The sequence below is a fragment of the Marmota marmota genome, unplaced genomic scaffold, assembly GCF_001458135.2.
Source record: "Marmota marmota marmota unplaced genomic scaffold, marMar, whole genome shotgun sequence".
Lineage (NCBI taxonomy): Eukaryota > Metazoa > Chordata > Mammalia > Rodentia > Sciuridae > Marmota > Marmota marmota.
Window position 1 is genome coordinate 20,866,733 of NW_026000240.1, and position 18,914 is coordinate 20,885,646.

The 18,914-nt window shown below is 39.0% G+C and overlaps 1 protein-coding gene across 2 annotated transcripts in view; it reads left to right on the top strand.

The window, feature by feature from the left end:
* Slc9a9 (solute carrier family 9 member A9) overlaps nt 1–18,914 on the top strand; it is a 536,631-nt gene that overhangs the window by 39,865 nt on the left and 477,852 nt on the right. For both annotated transcript variants that reach the window (XR_007344170.1, XM_048794390.1), the window contains exons 3-4: nt 2,243–2,320; nt 4,123–4,199. Coding sequence is in view for 1 of the 2 variants with exons in the window: in XM_048794390.1 (XP_048650347.1) it covers nt 2,243–2,320; nt 4,123–4,199 (155 nt within the window). In the remaining variant the exon portion in view is untranslated. The remainder of the gene's footprint in view (nt 1–2,242; nt 2,321–4,122; nt 4,200–18,914) is intronic.

The following is an 18,914-nucleotide window of genomic DNA, read 5'->3' on the forward strand; positions in this document are numbered from 1 at the left end:
ACCCCCCACCCCCGTCTTTGTTCCTGTTGGGATTTAATGCAACATCAATCACACTTACATGCCTGGGAGAGAGTAGGAACTTGGGCCTGCTAAAAAAAATCTCTTCCTTTCTCCTGCCCAATCTCTTTTTCTTCTCAGGTGTTCTGTCACAGGTACACCCCACCTTGGTTTGGGATAAGCCAAGGGAAGTTCTGAGAGAGCTGAAGGCTTCCCTTTGGTCTCCAACTTGTCCAAATGTTGAACATGTATCCATCCTATCAGGTGGTGAACTAGTTATTATGTGGAAAAACAAATCAAAATAAGGGCATGTTCCTTGCTGAAGAAATTTGCCTCTTGGTAGGAGAAACTAGAAAACATGGGTGAGACAGTTATCTAGACAAGAAAGCCTAAGGCCGTTCACCTGATCAACAGCAAGGCTGGGAAGGAAGTCTTCCTGTTATTCTCCCTCCTAGAGATGGGTGCACCTGTCAGGGCCTCCATTCCTCCTAAAGGGAGGGCTTGTGTGGCCCCTGGGATCCCTGGCTGAAGGATCCAGAAATTGTCACCTACTTAAAGGCAGTCAATCTAGGCCAGTGCTTACGGTCCTCCCAGGGCCTGGTGTGAAAAGATGAGCTGAGCCCATCACATCCCACTTCCCATGGGTTTGAATCATGATAAACTGACATTGGGGATGGAGTGGGGCAAGAGATTACTGTGAGAGTGAGGTCACAAGGGGCGGGGAGAGAGCTGAGAAAGAAGAAGATGCCTCAGGGTCTAGGATGGGGCCCAGATGACCCCCTTGGATGCTCAGTGGTACAGGAGGTGTGGCATCAACGGTGACTAACTAGGTTTGTGAAAGGGAACTAGGCTAAGTTAGGTGGCTTCTTCTTCCTCCACCTTTCCCTTCCCATATGTTGAAGGTCCAGGGAAGGCAGGAAAGAGCCTCTGACATTGTCAGCTAAACCAAAAGGGAAAACCAGAACCAAGAGAGGCTGTTCTTAATTTTTTTTCCTTAAATAATCTTTACCTGTAATGAAGGTGAGTATAATGCATTCCGTTTTAATAGATTTGACTCCAAAATAAGTGCTTATTTTTCCTTTCCATTTTAGCGAATTATTTACTGAGCAATGAGCCAAACAGTGGGAGGTACTGAGGCTACAAAGAATTGACTAAGGCATCATTGTGACCCTGGATAAGCTCCCAGATTAATGAGGGAAATGGTCAGACACAAGCCACTTGTCATGTGAAGTATGTTAGAAGACACAGATGCTACCAGGAGGGTCCAATGTGCTGAAACAGCACAGAGGAGAGAATGGTCAGCTTGCACTGGAGGATCAGGCTGACTTCACCAGGGACATATAATTTTGAGATCCAGTTTCAGAGAGGAGTAGACTGAATTCACAGTCTACTGCAAAATTACAAATTTGAGTTGTGAAACCCATATAGCAAAAGACTTTTATGAGTACTCTAATGGTGAGAAGGCAACATAATGAATGGCATGTATGAGAGAGAGAGAGAGGGAGATGGAGGGAGGGAGGCTGGGGAAAGGATAAGGGGTGGAGAGGGGTGGGAAAAGATGAGGAGAGTCTAGGTGGCTTTAGAGATTAAGAGAATTCTTATTTTCAAATGACCAAGTATGTGGCAGATGTTGGATTCAAGAATTCCTACCTCTCACTGCATTGTATTTCATACTTGTGTTTTGGCCAAGTTTATTTTAACATTTAAGTAAAAACCAATAAAGAAATACTGGAAAAATCCATTTTTATTTTTCCAATGTGTTTTTCCACAGTCTGGAAAGAATTTTAAACTTTGAGATAGGATAAAACAGGGAACATGAAAAACCAAATATGTAAAATTTTTGGTTTGGAGAATACTAAATAAATCCCCAGTCAGAAGCCAAAACAATGGAGTACTGTTAATTCCTTTGATCAGAAAAAAAATAGTATATAATAGAAAATATTTAAAATATGAGAAATGAATAACTAATCAAAATAAAAGAAAAATGTTCTTCCCTAGACAGATTTCATTGAGTTTTTGTTATGATTATTGTTAGTAATAGGATGGAAATTATAGATTCACACTGCATTTATGATTTCTAAATTTACATTTTCTCATATTTTCGTATCTTCTAATTTAATAGTGTGTTAATATGCCTCATACAAACTTAGCAAAAGCAACCATTGCTGTTTTGTTTTGGTTTTTAATGTTTTTAATGGCCTGAAGTAACATTTTTTCTAATTGTACTTTTTGACTTTTCTGGCAGATGACGTTTGACCCAGAAATCTTCTTCAATGTTTTACTGCCACCAATTATATTTCATGCAGGATATAGTCTAAAGAAGGTAAATATATAATGATCTTTCCTTTTTCTTTTCTTTTTTTTTTTTAGGCTTAAATAGAGAATTTTGCTTGTACTAAAACAAACAAAAACCAATTATTTTATGGACCTACTTATTTGGCAAGAATATCACCATCTTAGATTGCATAATAAAGATTCGAACCTGACATACTCAGAGTTGTTCTGAACCTACTATGTCCAATACCCAGGCCTTAGTCACGTGCACCTATTGAGCCCTTGAAATGTGGCTAGTCAGAATTGAGATGCTATTTAAGTGTAAAATGTCCAGCAGATTTCAAAGACTTGGTATTTAGGAAAAGAATATAAACTATCTCAATAATGTTTTATATTGATTTCATGTAGAAATGTTAGCATTTTATATATATTGGGTGAAATGAAACATTATCAAACTTCATTTAAAAAGTATTTTAAAATTTATTTTAACATGCCTGGAAATATTTAAATGACATATGGCTTGCATTATGTTTCTGTTGGGCAGTGTTATTCTAGGTGATTGTAATGAAAGATCTCATGCAATAATATTGGGTTTTTCCATCAGGGTATAAACGTGGGAAAAGCTATTGACATTCACAGAGAGAAAGCCTGGTTTTGCAGTTTCTCTTTACTTAACACCACTGAGATTCAGCCTGACTGCACATTTCATGGGTTAGTCATTCACATACTCTGTGCCACAGGGTGAGGCCCTGGCCTTGAGATGCAGAAGTAATGTGCTGCTTCTCAGCTACCTAGTCCGACCTGGGAAATTCCTGGGACTGTCCTCCCTTTGGCCTCTCTTCTCCAGTAGCCAGGCAGCTTCCATTACAGATCTGATGGCTATGTGTGTGCTCCAGGCTCCCTCTTGCTGTCAGTGCCGGCTACTCAGATCCCACTAAAGCCCTGAAAGGGAGTTTTCCTAAGCATTCCTTCGAGAAGATCTAGCAGGCAGAATGGATTGAGGTCATCCATCCTCATTGGTAGCCCCAATACCAGGCATCCGTTTGTGTTTGATTCTTTAAATTGTTGAGGTTTTTTAAAAATGAGTTTCCTCTCATTCAGAAAACATACAAGTTAAAGAAGCCAGAGCCCACGAAAGTCTGAGGGCAACTTAAATCTCTTAAGATAGTTTTTTAAATGATAAAGGAGTTGCCTTCACAATAAAACTTGAAGTGTCCTCCATGAAATGTCCCAGAGTCAGAAATGAATGACAGTAGATGGGGTAGAGAGAGAAGAGGGGAGGGGAGGGGAGGGGAGGGGGGATAGTAGAGGATAGGAAAGGCAGCAGAATACAACAGACACTAGTATGGCAATACGTAAATCAATGGATGTGTAACTGATGTGATTCTGCAATCTGTATACGGGGTAAAAATGGGAGTTCATAACCCACTTGAATCAAAGTGTGAAATATGATATGTCAAGAACTATGTAATGTTTTGAACAACCAACAATAAAAATTAAAAAAAAAAAGAAAGAAATGTCCGAGAGTCCTGCATGGTCATTCCCCCAGTCCCTTCCCTCCTTCTCAGTCCAGTGAGCTCTGGAAGTTGCCTCATCCCTACCCTGTTGTCTTCCAGGTGGCTTTTTTCTCTGTTTCTTTCCGTCTTCCTTTGTCCCTTGCAATGAAATCACTTAAGTCTCCATGGGCACAGTAAGGCCAGGAATGAAGCTCCAAAAACAAAATTTATCTAAACCATAAGGAAGGTCAGGGCTGGGAAAAGCATACATTTGTTTTTATTTCCTGTTCCACTGAAATGCAGATGTACTCCATGAAGGTTTTATTTTTGTTGTTTTGGTTTTTTTTCTCCCCAGAGACATTTTTTTCAAAACTTGGGATCTATTTTAACATATGCCTTCTTGGGAACGGCCATCTCCTGTATCGTCATAGGGTAAGTGACAGAAGGAGTTGGAGATCCAGGTGGCTGGGGGTCAGGGACCTGTGGGAGGGATCTCACACCTCCTGGATTCAGGCTGGTTGGGCCAGTTGTCTCTTTTTTCAGTGCATCACATTGGGTTTGCTTGGTTTGGTTTTGTAGTTTGTTTGGTTTTGTTGTCGTGCTGTGGATGGAACCCAGCATGGGTGCATGCTAGGCAAATGCCACACCAGTGAGTGACAGCCCCAGCCCTAGCCCCAGTAAATAACATCTTTGTCCATTTTTCCAGTTCGGTTCCAAAGTTTACATGTCTTCCAACAAACATGAGGCATCAAATCAAAGCAGACTGCAGTTGGATTGCTGGATTTTCTCTGTGATTTTTGGACTTCTGATTTAGGGAATGAGAATCCTTTGGCTTGAGTTATATGGAACATATTGTGTTATTTTTCAGCTCAACAATGTAGACATGCTCACCCCGCAGATAGACTCATTTTTTTCCCATCATCTTTGCAGGACCCTACTTGTATTTGACAGGAGTACAATAGTCACTATATGTCAAGGGGGTTCTTTTTAAAGGAAAGTTTATAAGAGAACCGCATGAAGCCGATAAGTCCAAATACCAGCAGAATTATATAATATTGGGATGGCTTTTGGGTCGATACACTGTAGAATGAGGACTTTTTTTCTCCATGTATTTTATTGGTTGTGCCACTGAGCTCTAAGTCAAACTGTAGAGACTCTGACTTGCAGTGCACCATAAAGCAAAATGTGGTCCAAAATGATGAAGCCCATCCAATTCATTTATAATCCTATTGAATACATTAAAGCTCCACTATAGAAAAAAATGTCCAAGTGCTTGCTATGACCATGATGATGTAGATGTCTTAAATTGTCTGTTACAGCCAACTCTACCCAGGGCTTTTACTGCAGACATCTGCTAAAGCTATAACACAAGAAACTGATGCGGAGCACACCCCATCCATGCCTCTAGCCTTCTCTCATGCAGTGTTTAGTGCCTGCCAGTGGAAAGCTGGGGAGTTGTCAGGAAGTGTCTTCCTGCAAACCTGAAAGCAGGGAGATTTTGTTGTTGTTGTTGTTGTTGAATGCTTTGCTGAATTTTTGGGTTCAGACTAGAGCAACTCAATTTACACTATATGAAAATATTCAACACTGTCAAGGCAGAGAAGATGCTAAAGATGTTAGCACCTGAAGATGGAGGCTTGCAAGAATGTAGAGGGGGGTGCTTATCAAGTCTAGACACCTAAGTGGTCTTTAAACTATGTGTTGAGAGACGCCGTGTACCTGATCCTTCACAAAACGTGTTCTGGAGGGGCTTTTCTGATCTGTGAGTATGTCATAGCTTCCTATTCAAATTTCAAAACTGGCAAGGACCTTAAAGGCTTATGTAATCAAAGCCCCTCACTCTGAAGCTGATTCATCTTGAAAGGCTAATTAATTAGATCATTCTTAGATCTCTGAGAGACAGGGCCATGACCAAGACAAGACTCAGAACTCCAGTTCCTCACACAGCAGGTCTTGCCCCACCCCCTCCTCTTCTAGAAGTTTCATCCCGGTACATTGAACCTATATACTGACAGAGGTTTATGAGATATGTGGCCTCTCAACAAATGTCAAGTGCTTTATAGCACAAATTGATTTTAGCAGTTTTATCAAACAGGGATTTGAAATTCATATCAGATGTAAATTTTAAACTATTAGAAAATACTAAATTAAGGAATAATCATTTTTCATGATTACCTTGTTTCCTTTGTACAACTGATTTTAAATATATTTACATGCAGTTATTTTTATTATATAATTTCACTATTATGAAATAGATAATTGTTTTTTTCTTGGGAAATCTTATCCATTCATTCATTTATCTATCTAACTTATTTTTGCAGTACATGGGGATTCAACTCAGGGCCTCATGTATGCTAGGCAAATGCTCTACCACCAAGCTATATCCTCATCCCCCCCCCCTTTTTTTTTTAAGACAAGGTCTCACTATGTTGCCCAGGCTGGCCTTAAATTTGTGATCCTTCTGCCTTAGCCTCCAGAGTAGCTGAGATTGCAGGTGTGTACCATAAGCCTAGATTTTCATGGGTGTCTTAATATCTCTAAGGAAAAAAGAAACAATACATACTGTGTGTGTGTGTGTGTGTGTGTGTGTGTGTTGTATATAACTGCCTACTTATAAATATGTCAATTTAAGGGATCTAGTAATTTTCATGTCTTAGAATTCAGAACTCTTAATTGAATTTAAGTGTTCATCAACAATTTTAAATGGAGAGTGCTTTAAATAAAAGTGTCGTCTTGAGAAAACTCAGAACCATGTATTTGTTTGTGCTGGGTATAATAAATAAGAAGAGCAAAAATGTATAGGGTGCCTTTTAAATGTAGGTCATGCAATTAAAGTGTATAGGGAGAGAGCATAAGCATTTCAGAATCTTATCTAGAAAGAGAAGGGACATCATTGAGGAGATTTAGCTTCAATAAGGACAGGCTGATACTGTAGGAAGGCCACTTTGCTGGTCATGTGGAAGAGGACTTTTAGTGTTGGGCAAAGATGTCAGAGAAGGTACCATTTTTTTTATTAGTTGCTCAAAATATTACAATGATCTTGACATATCATATATCATACATTTGATTCAAATGGGGTATGAATTCTTATTTTTCCCATGTGTACAAACTGCAGGATCATGTTGGTTATACAGCCACATTTATACATACTGCCATACTAGTGTCTGTTGTATTCTGCTGCCCTTCCTATCCCCTTCCTATCCCTCCCTCCCCTCCCCTCCCCTCCCATCACCTTTCCCTACCCCATCTACTGTAACACATTTCTCTCTCTCTCTCTCTNCTCCCATCACCTTTCCCTACCCCATCTACTGTAACACATTTCTCTCTCTCTCTCTCTCTCTCTCTCTCTCTCTCTCTCTCTCTCTTTCAGAGAGGGGACCATTTAAGAGGTGATTTCCACCCACCAGGCTGGAAGGGGGCCCAAACGGTGGCAGAAAAGGTTGTCAGTTTGTTGAAATCCTGGGAGAGAATGGGGTCTTCCAGGGCGAGGACATTAGGGAAGAAGGGAGGGACATCACTCTCTGAAGGAAGGGGACAGGTGCTCACAAAGGAAACAGGAAGTGTGGCGTTCAGAACAGGAAGCAGATCAATGGAGGAAGAGGAAGAGCAAAGGTGGGCAGTACTGGACACAAGGAAGGTCCCTGGCATAGGAATTGTAGTTTCCATTGGATTTGGCCCCTAAGAGGTGAGGGGGCCCTTGATACTTGTCCTGTGGGTGAAAAATGAAGGATGAATATTGGCAAGGCCAGTTGTTATAAGTAGGTTATGATAAGAAAGGAGAATTTATTTTTATGAGTTCAATCTTGGAATATAATTTCAGAACCTTCAAAAAAGAGACACATACTTAAATTCAGACCAAACTGATAGTATCATAACTTGGGGACCCTATTGCATGAGATAGATCCAAACCTTATAAAAGGTTTATATTTTTATAAATATATTTTTATGATACATTTTATGATAAATTAATAGTGGTAAGAATAATCACAAACATTTACTGAATACTTGATATTTACGTTATGGTCTGGATGTGATTGTCCCCCAAAACCTCATGTGTAAGACAATGCAAGAAGGTTCAGAGAAGAAATGATGGAGTTATGAGCACCTTAACCCAATCTGTAAATTAATCCCCTGATGGGATGAATTGAGTGGTAATTGAAGGCTGGTGGGGTGTGGCTGGAAGAGGTGGGCATTGGGGGCATGGCTATGGGGTATACTTTTGTATATGGTGAGTGGAGTCTCTCTCTGCTTCCTGATCACCATGTAAGTTGCTTCCCTCTGCCACACTCTTCCGCCATGATGTTCAGCTTCACCTTAAGCCCCAAGGAATGGAGCCTGTTGTCTGTGGATTGAGACTTCTGAAACCATGAGCCCCAGTGGTTCTGGTTGAGTCCTTTCATTACAGTGGTGAAAAAGCTAACTAAAACATATACCATGCCCTTTTTAAAAGTAATTTACAGAGATTATCTCATTTCATTCTCAAAATAATCCTATTAAAAAGATATTACTTATTACCATCATTTAACAGATGAGACAACTGAGTTTCAGAGAGGATAACACAGTGGGCAGTAATAGAGTGGGGATTAGTAATTAAATAGTCTGGCTCCTGAGTGAAATTCTTAATGCCAAAATAACTGTGCTTTGCTTCTGTTTGTTGAATATTCCCATTAAAAAGTAAAATTATGTTCATTAGTCAATATTCAGTAGAAGCCACTGTGCTTCTTCCTTAGCCCAGCAGGAGTTGTCAGAGATGTGGGAGATTTTTATCCAGGAATTTCACATTCCTAGGGGTGGGAAGAGAAGCCTGTTTTTATGCAGATGTCCTCTTATTTGCATGAATTGGGCAGGAGGAAGGGAGGGCTCAGGATGTCCCTTAGACTGAACCCTGGGAGAGTGACTTCTTGGAGGAAGTGATCCTGGTGAGTCACTTAGTGGAGAAGGAGAAGGCTGTCTAATTTTGCATGCCAAGCACCTTGGTTCTGATGGGTGTGGAGAGCCTTGTGCAAGGTTTCAGGTCAGAGGGTGGGTTTCACATCGCTTCGTGGTCTCAGAGGATGTGGGCTCTGAATGTTGCAGTCAGCCAAAAGAAGTCCAGGAAGTCCCAGATCAGAACCACATAAGAATGGGAAGGCCATGAAGGTGAGGACTGCATCTGATCAGACTACAGGCTGGCTCTAGAGTAGGGCTCAGGTGCTTTATAGGAGTTAAAATTCTTTATTATTATTATTATTATTATTATTAATTGAATTGATTGAACCCAGGGACACTTAACTACTGAGCCACATCCCCAGCCCTTTTTAGTTTTCATTTTGAGACAGGGCCTTGCTAAGTTGATTAGGGCCTCCATGAGTTGCTGAGATTGGCTTTGAACTTGTGATCCTTCTGACTCAGCCTCCCAAGCTGTTTGGATTACAGGCATGTACCACTGGGCCTGGCTAGGAATTAAAATTCTTGGATTCATTTGAATGGGTTCTTAATTAGGTTTATTAACTCAATATCATTTCTGAAATTAGATATAAACTATCTTTCACATTACAGGGGAAAGTTTAATAATATCCCTTTGGCAATAATATAAAAAAAAACACTTTTTTTGTTTTGTTTTTTAAGGATGAACTGTTCTTAAAAAAATTCAACCACCTTATTTAGTATCATCCCACATTTTATTGCTTAAGGAATATTATTTTAACTATATCACTGTTTGTTTGTTTAAAAAAAAAAACATGTATTTGAAATATTTCTGTATTTAGCTCCTCCTCTTTGGGGAGCTGTTCCTTTACTTTAACCCTACATCTACCTACACACCATGCAAGTGACAATGACAACTTATACATTTTGTCCTAAAAGTCATTAGTATCTCTGAAATGCTTCTTTTTCAAGAGCAATGAATTCTTTTAGTTTCTCCATTAATGGAAAATTAGAACAAATTCCACAATATAAAAACTATTCAGAGAAAGAACCATGAATCTAAATGATCCAACAATGGGGTGTTAATTTTAAAGAAGAGTCATTCTTTAGATTTCCTCCCTGTGCCAGACACTGACCTAAGCTTTCTACATGTGTTATCTCATTGTATTGTCATAATACCCTCATGGGGCAAGCACTACTATAAGGCCAAGACTTGCCAAAAGTTACACAGCAGGTAATTTGTGGCCCATGGCTGAGCCAGTGGACTTCAGAAAACACATTCATAGGACCTCCACATCCTCCTTCCCTCCTAACATGACAATTTATACTCCCTGTAGTATTTTGCAGTTAATAATTATATCTTCCTGATAAAAATAAGTCTTCAAAAATTTCAGATATTTGCATTTATCATTGTGGCTAGCAGTCACAAAAAAACCCTATATATTTAACTGTGAACATAATTGTAAAGAAGAAATGTCTTTTCTTATTGATATTTTGGTAGGAATTGTTTGAATCTATTTTACTTCTTCAAATTGCTAGACTCTTGGAAACCTGCTTAGGAAAACCTGGATTTATAAACATGAGCTTGTTCACATCATTCATGTCAACATCTTCAGGACTGTTGATCTTCTGTTTGGGTTCCTTAATACCACACTACAGATGCTGTGCCCAACACCCATAGTGCCCTCTGGCCACTATGCCTGCTTACCTGGGGACCTTCCGACCCAAGTGACCTTGGCACTGCCTTTGGATCTACTGTTGCTCTGTTGTTAACTAGGAGAAGGGATGGTGAGGCTCAGTACCCAGTGCTGGTTTCTAAACCTGAAAGAAGGAACACAGTGTAGTCCAGAACTCAAACCTGAGGGTACTATCTTATTAGGTGGAGGCTAAGTCATACCTCAGCTCTAACCTTGACCAAGAACAAATTACAACTGGTTCTTATCCCAGCAGAAACTCTAAGAGGGTGCATAGAAGGACTTCAGGGAGGCAGAGGAACACCTTCACGTCCCTGTGGGTTTTTCTTGGGAGAGACTCTGCATAGATTCCACCATTGCATCAGATTCTCCAGGGAGTTAACAAAGCAGAGAAGTTGCATGTTTTTCAAGAGCCTAGGCCAAGATATAGTCAGAACATGGAAGATTTTATGTATCTCCATATTTAGTTAGAACTAAAGGCTTCTCTTCAAGGTGGCCATAAAGTCTGGAATTATGCACACTATTTTTTTTAAATCATGGATTGTAAGGTAATAGCAGTATGCTATATATTATGTATTTATCTGTGTTCCCAGACTTGGGGCCATCCAGTATATATTTCAAGAGTGGAAGTACTGGGTTGTAGGTCTATGAATGAATATTTGTTTTTACAAAATAACTCCAAGTTGTTTTCTGAAGCAGTAGTACCAAAATTTCCTCTTAACTTTTTGGCAATCTAATAGGCATAAAATAAAATTATATTATGGTCTTTAGTTGTATTTCTCTGATTAGTAATTAAGTTGGTTATACTTTTGTATGATATCTTTCCAAACTTTCTTTTTTATTAAATTGCTTTATCATTGCTTCATTAATTTGTTAGTGTTCTTTATATGTTACAAGTTTGTGTCTTATACTTTGTAGTCAAACTGGCAAATATTTTCTCTTATGGTTAGCATTTTTTAATCTTTGTTTAATAAGTCCTTCTCTACCTGAGAGAAAGATTTTCTTCTGAACTCTTAAAGTTTTGCCCTTCTCAGTAAGTCCATGTGCTAGACTGATTTTTGTATATGATTGAAAGTAGACATCCCATTATTTTTTTTTTCTTTAATGAATAGTCAATTATCTCAATACTATTTGTTGCCTGGTTTTGCGTTTCCCTAGGATTTTCTGCAGTGTGTTGTGGTTTCTGTTTCTAGACCCTTAATTCCATTCACTTGGTCTGTATCTCTACCAATACCACACTGTTGCTATGTGGCTTTTAATGGGTCTTTATAACTTATAGGGAAGGACATAAAGGATACTTATCTTCTTTAGAGGTATGTTGTCTATTATTAGTTCTTTACTCTCATATAAATTTACTCCAATACATACATTTATGAATATATGAATTTTTAAAAAGATATGTTCTTAAATTCTTTGTTTATATTCATATACGTCAGCACTGTTTCTAAGCGTTTTCCTTAGGGACCCACATGCACATGAGCAAGAGGAGACATATAGGAGGTTATTTGTAGCAGCACTATTCACAATGGTAAAAACTTGTAAATAACTCAGACTCCATTAGCAGGAAAATAAATAAATACATTCTCATAACATTATGATGCAAAGGTAAAAAAATAAAATAGTCGCCTATGACAACATACATAAATATCAGAAGCAAAGTCTAAAAAAAAAGTCTAAAATCAATGCATCAGATTCTCTAAAGCACATGTAGGGTGACATCACTTTATACTGGTCACAAAGGACCATGATTAAATAAGATCATTTAAGCATACATACAGGTGGGTTTGAAGGTGTAAATGCATGGGGATAAGTAAGGGGATTAAAACCACAAAATTCAGTGATGTGATTATTTCTGGGGAGAAGCTAAGGAAACAGGATGGAAGGAAACACAGAGCAGAGATAAGTTATTGATAACATTCTGGTTTGTGGGTTGTGGTGTTTTTCCAGTTATTCAATATATTATTATAATAACTTATATCTTCTATATAGTCTTTTGCATGGATCAATTATGTTAAAAAGAAAATAAAAGGAACAACCAGTACAAGGAGGTATTTAATAGATTTGTAAAACTCTGCTTGATTGTGCTGCTTATTTCCCTTCCTGGGAAACTCTGATTCTTCTATTGTTTTTCTCTGTTGGATTTTAAGAAGAACAACTTATTGGCAGGCTGCAGAGACAGATGTGCCAAGAGCAGATTTGCCAATATCCCCAGGTTAGCGCTTATCAACCCCACACCCCTCTTTTCTTCCTCTCTCCTCTTCCACCCATCTTTTCTCTTTTGTTTTCCCCTCTCCTAGTCCCTCCCTCCCTCCCATGTTTTGCTTACTGCCCCTTGAGACTGTGTCTGGGCTGCTGCTGTGGGTGACTCCATTTTCCATTGGCCGTGAAAAGGCAGAGATGGGGAGGCCCAAGCCTCCTTTGTGCATTCATTTACTCCCTAGATTCTGAGCTGGCAGGAGTAGCTGTCACCAGTGTCCAAGAGAAAAATAAAAATTCTGCTTCCCAGACACAGCCAAAGAAGAAAAAAATAACCTCTAATCTATCAAGAACAGCTTCAGCCGCTTAGCAGTGTGGCTTTTCGGGTCCATATCATAGTGTGCAGAGGCTGGGCTTCTGGCAGCAGAGAGGAGAATGAAGTTTATGGGGAAAGGAACAAAAGGCCGGATGGAGAAGGCTGTGGAGAAATCAGAGATGTAGTTTGGAGGTAAAACAGGGAAGGCATTGGTCCACCAGGCGACCAGCGCACTGGTTTCATTAAAGAGGTCCGTGGCAAAAAAGCTAACTAGTGAGATCAAAATAAACACACAGACTCAATTACCTTTTTCTATGACCAGGTCTGAGACGGCTCTCACTTCAAACCACACGGTAGGGCAGCAAGACTTACTCAGGGCTAGGAGGAGACAGAGAGAGAGAGAGAGAGAGAGAGAGAGAGCGCACGCCAGGGAGTGGCCTTTTATTGGGGAACAAGAAATTCAGGGGAAATTCCATCCAATGAAGGTCGAGGGGGGCAGCATTCCAAGGGCAGGGTCAGTGATTGGCCTCAGGGTCAGTGGTCAGTCACACCCCCACACGGACAGGCTCTCGCACCTGGAAAGAGTGGGGAAAGCTCTGACACAGTTTAGCCAGAGGGCACTACTCCAAGTTATAAGGAGAGGCCCCACCTCCTACTACCATCACCTGGGGGTTAAGATTGCTATATACAAATTTGGGGGAGACACAAAGAACCATTGCAATGCAGGGTCCATCTTTGCAAATAATCTTCCATGAGAATGTGCTACAGAATCCCTTCAGAAATATCAAGGTCAGAGTTTTCATTAAAATATACAACTCAGTCCGGTTGTGGTGCTGCTTGACTGTGATCCAAGAGGCTCAGGAGGCCGAGGCATGAGGATTCCAAGTTCCAAGTTAGCTTCAGCAATTTAGTGAGGCTCTGTGTCAAAATAAAATTTTAAAAAGGGGCTGGGGATGTGACTCAGTGGTTAAGCACCCATGGGTTTAATCCCCAGTACCAAAGAAAGAAAGAAAATAGTACTTAGAGCAGGGCATGGTGGCATATGCCTATAAATAATCCCAGCTACTCTGGAGACTGAGACAGGAGGATTGCAAGTTTAAGACCAGCCTAGGTAACTTAGTGAGACCCTGATTCAAATTAAAATAAGAACTGATGGGGATGTAGCTCAGTGGTAGAGCACTTGCTAAGCATGTGACTGGGGTTCAATCCCCAGTACTTCACGAGACGAAATAAGACCCAGAACCTGGTGTGAGACTTATGGCTATGCAAGTAAGGCATGATAGAGAATCAAGCTAGCCATAAAGGCTTCTTCCAGGAGACTTCTTAGAATTCCAGAACCAGTATACAATGAATTCCTGTCCTGATGATGTAAGTGACTTATTAAGAAGTGTTCTGTAAGGTTCTATGTTTGGATGTAAATGTTTGTGGGAAGTGTATATAAAGCTCAAAGAAAGTGAGTTAAAGAGCAGGACTCTCTAAGTTTTGTATGCTGCCCAAACCAAGAGGCATTTGTGGAAAATTGCCCCCCACTCAGCCATGCTAGGGAATTATAGAAAAATTTTATTTGAGAATTTCAATTGCTATTTTTTTTTTTTTTTTTTACTCCCAGCTGTGCAGAGAATGAGGAGGTGAGGGTGAGGCAGCAGAAACTCTCAATGCAGCAGCATCTGTGCTGGCAGGCTCTTCCATGGTGCATTTGCCTTCTCAGGAGCTTTGTATCAAGCTTGGTTTGCATCCATGCTCTTCTGGCTGGTGGTGGCACTTTGGAAGAGGGTGGAGCTTTAGGGATGGGGAGGGCTTGATCTTAGGAGCTTATTCACTTTGCTTGAGCAGTTTGAGAAGTGGCAAGTTTGGATGTGAATCTGGAGGCTGTAGGGAACTACATGGGAGATTTACACTTTTAATAACTTACTCTGACTAGGATGTGAAAACCAATGTAAGGAAGTCAAGGCAGGAAGCAAGAGAACAGCTAGGAGGTGATGGAAGTTTGACCTGGAGGCTGCTTGGCTGGGTTGAGAGCCGTTTTGGTGATGGAACAAACAGATAGTGGTTGTCTATCAGATTGAGAAAGAGAAAGGGTGACTATTAATTTTCTGGCTTCAACCATATGTATTGTGGATCTGTCAAATTCAACCCAACGTGAATCTCTTGTGCCGTCCTGTTCCATCCTGGGGTTTCCTACTAGGCTTAACTTCTTAGTTACCATCCCCATGCTTTTACTATGGGTCAATAACTACATTGCCAAGTGAATCAATAAATTGATGAGTAGATTCAGGCACTGCATGTTCTTTCATTGGAAAAGAGAGAGTAACAATAACAAAAGTTACACGAGCTAGATTTTTTTTTGGGGGGGGCATCAGGGTTGAACTCAGGGGCACTCAACCACTGAGCCACATCCTCAACCCTATTTTGTATATTATTTAGCACCTCACCGCTGCTGAGGCTGACTTTGAACTCTCAGTTCTCCTGTCTCCGCTTCCCAAACCACTGAAATTACAGGTGTGAACCACCGTTTCTGCCTTCATTTAATCTTTACAATAAACATCAGAGATACATATTTCTATTGCCCCCCACCTTTTTTTTTTAAAGTGACATGCCCAAGGCTAAGGCTCAGATTGTTTTAAGTAAGTTTTTCAAAATATGATTAATCTGAGAGTTTGTAGTTAAGTTGCCCTTGCAACTTAAATCACATTCTTGGAACTTCAACACATCAGCAACATCAGAAGCTGTCAGAAATACAGAGTCTTGGGCTTTACCCCAGACCTCTGAGTCCTGCATATTAATAAGAGCCCTAGGTGATCAATAGGTAATAGCATGCTAAAATTTGCTTATGCTGCTCTCCCAAACCTAGTAGAGAGATTTAACCCCATACTTAGGATTTACTAAGGATGGCCTATAGGGATGGAGGTAATTGAACCAACACAATCTGTATTCTTCAGGCATCACTGAAATTAAACCAAATCAATGAATTTTATAATTCATATCCACCAGACTTACATGGAACATACCTGGATCAAATATAATATGTGTCTCATATAAAAGGCAACTGGCAGAATACTCAGTCTGGCCCACAGAACAATCACATAGAAAATGCTCAGCGTTCTGGTCTAAGGATTTTAGCACTTCAAGTATGGGAGGTGCTCAACCTGATTTAGCAATTATGCTCTGATATCATTAAATTAAAATGGCCCCAATAAAAGGAATAGAAGTCAATCTTAACTACAGCTCGGAGATGTTTTATTGCTCTATTTCACAGTTACTTACTAATTCCCAGTGCTTGAGAGGTATCTATAAAGAAAGTTCCCATAGTCAAGCTGCATTATCAACAGAATCATGAATAGGAATGATGACATCATTGCTTTAGCATTCAGGAACAAGTGTAACCTTGAAGGTCACTGCTGTTGGTGAAAAGTACCTAAAATCTTTTAATTTCATAGGATTCTTGATCATTTGCCCACTGGTTACACCTCTTTCCTTTAAAATTTAAAATGTAATTTCAACACTTTTCTGAATTTGTTATCATTTTGATTGCAATTTTCTTGGAACCTCTATTCTAGTGCAGATTATTAAATTTTTTTCACATTGTATCCAAGATACCATGTCACTTGTTCTCTCACCTCAAGAAAGCTCTACACATACAAGAAATATTAACTGTGACAATGACAATTGCTCACATTCATTGAGCATTTACATTGTTTCACTTGTATGCTGTGAACACTTTTACTTTAAACCCACCTTTAAATTTTTTTCTCAAAAATAAGACAATATATTCATTTTTATAATAAAATTGTCTCCAATTTGCCTCCTTAAAACAACTCTCTGATTTTTCATTAGAATATTAAAGAGGTTGTCAAAGTACTTTTATAGATATTCTTATTTATAAAATAGAGTCTTGCCAAACATTTATTAACTTACATTAGAAACTTAGGGATCCCAAGAAAGAATATAGAATGTACAATGCAAAGAGTGAACCCTAATGTACAGTATGAGTTTTAGCTAATAATAAAATATTGATATTGACTTACAAATTGTGAAAAATGTATCACACTAATACAAGATGTTAATAATAGGGAAATAAAATAAGGGGGTAGATGGGGACATATTTTGAGTACTTTCTGCTCCATTTTTCTGTAAACCTGAAACTGCTCAAAACAATAATGTCTATTAGCTTAAAATAGAATGTGCACATTATATTTTACACATTTTCTTTCATAGCAAATAGAGTTTTTTAGATATTTCCTATGGCCCTATTTGTCCAATATCAGGTAGAAATTGGAGAGCCTTAATCTCTATCTAAATGGAGGACTCTCATTCTTTGAATAGTGAACACCCAGAGCTCATTCAGATTATTCTAGTGGTGGCATCTTGCTTGACCTGTTTTCTACACTTCATCTCTGGCCTTGAATCCAGCTTCCTAAGACTCTCATTAGAATCTGGACTCTAAGGCTGTTGAGAAACTTTCCATCCAATTAGCCTCATATATGTGGTGGCCCTTTTCCCAACTCCTTTAGAATATGAGTTATAAGTTCCATGCTTTCTAATGGTGCATGTCTAATCTTATTTCCTTTGTTTTATAGAATGGCTATTAGCCCACTTAAGGTCTTGCCTCTCTTCAAGTATCCAAACTACCCTATTGATAAAGTCATGATTGGATAAAAGCTTTGTAAGAGAGCAGTGCTATTATATTGTCAATCTCCAATTAACTGTCATTTGATAATTACATTTCTGAAGAAAATTTTCTTCTACATTATGACCACAGTATCTTCATTATAATTGTTTTAGTTGCACTAAATATTTTCTTCCTTCCAAATACTAACCATAATATCATCACCTGTTACTAACTAGTTCATTCTGTCCAAGTCTTACTTGCTATTTCTATTTCAAAGTTTACTTATGGCTTAGTTTGGGCTGTCTTCTTTGTAGGCACATCCAAAGCTTGTAATATATGTAGATAAATTGCTTACATGATTGTGAAGGTGTTACTTTTAATTTGCAGCAAAATTGTAGCTATTCTGGATTGCAAATTTAAAGCCTCCACGGAAATCGATGACCTGATTACTTAACAAGTTCTCCACTGCACTTCTCAGGACTAAATACAATTACAACCTTATCCCAGCAGAGAAAAATTAAGAGTTTAGGAAAAGATAAACATTATCCTCTAAGAGTGGAAAGTAAATGGAGATTCATTTGAGAGAATGTAAGCAGTTGTGCTGTACCACACATGCTTTAGGAAATCACTTCTTTTCAAAATGGCCTAAATTCTTTTATTGGAAGGGAACTCTCTCATGTTATAAATATGGAACAAAAGGTACTTTCTTCATAGCTCTTGAACTCCTTCAGGAAGTGCTGTCACGTGGGTCATCCTGTTTACATTTCCCAACAGCTAAATGAGATGGGCAGGGTCAGGAATTATCCTGCTTTATGAATAAACTGAGAATAAGAAAAGTGAGGTTAAGTGATTTTATCAAATACTGTTATTTAATATTGGTCAAATCTGAGAATAATATATTTTTTCTAATTCCTGGATCTCTGCAAATGCTTTTTATACTTGGTTAAGGGCCTACACACCCTTGAAGCTCACTCCCCTGTTAATCATTCAAAACAAGTAAGGCTTGTGACCTATGACAGATGTGACATATTATAATAGGATATTATATATGTGTATATGTATCCATATACATATCTACACACACACATGCATATACATAGCACTTTCAATTTTTTATTGAGTCTTAAAAAATATGTGATTTCAGTTGCCCATCAAGTCATCTGGGATATGAAATTTCGCCTCCAAAGACATTGCTGAGCGAGATCCATACATAAATATAAATCCAGGTGAAGTTGTTTAGGACACTGGAAACAGGACTTAATGTTACTGAAAGAGTCTAATGCTGGTACTAGTGCTCTGTTCACAGAATTTTGGAGAACTGAGTTTAGGTACTTGAGAGGAAATTACATGCACAGAGTATGCAAGCCAACCAACATTAACTTGCTGAATTGCAAGCCAAATTATACTTTTCAGTAGCTGTGTCTGGA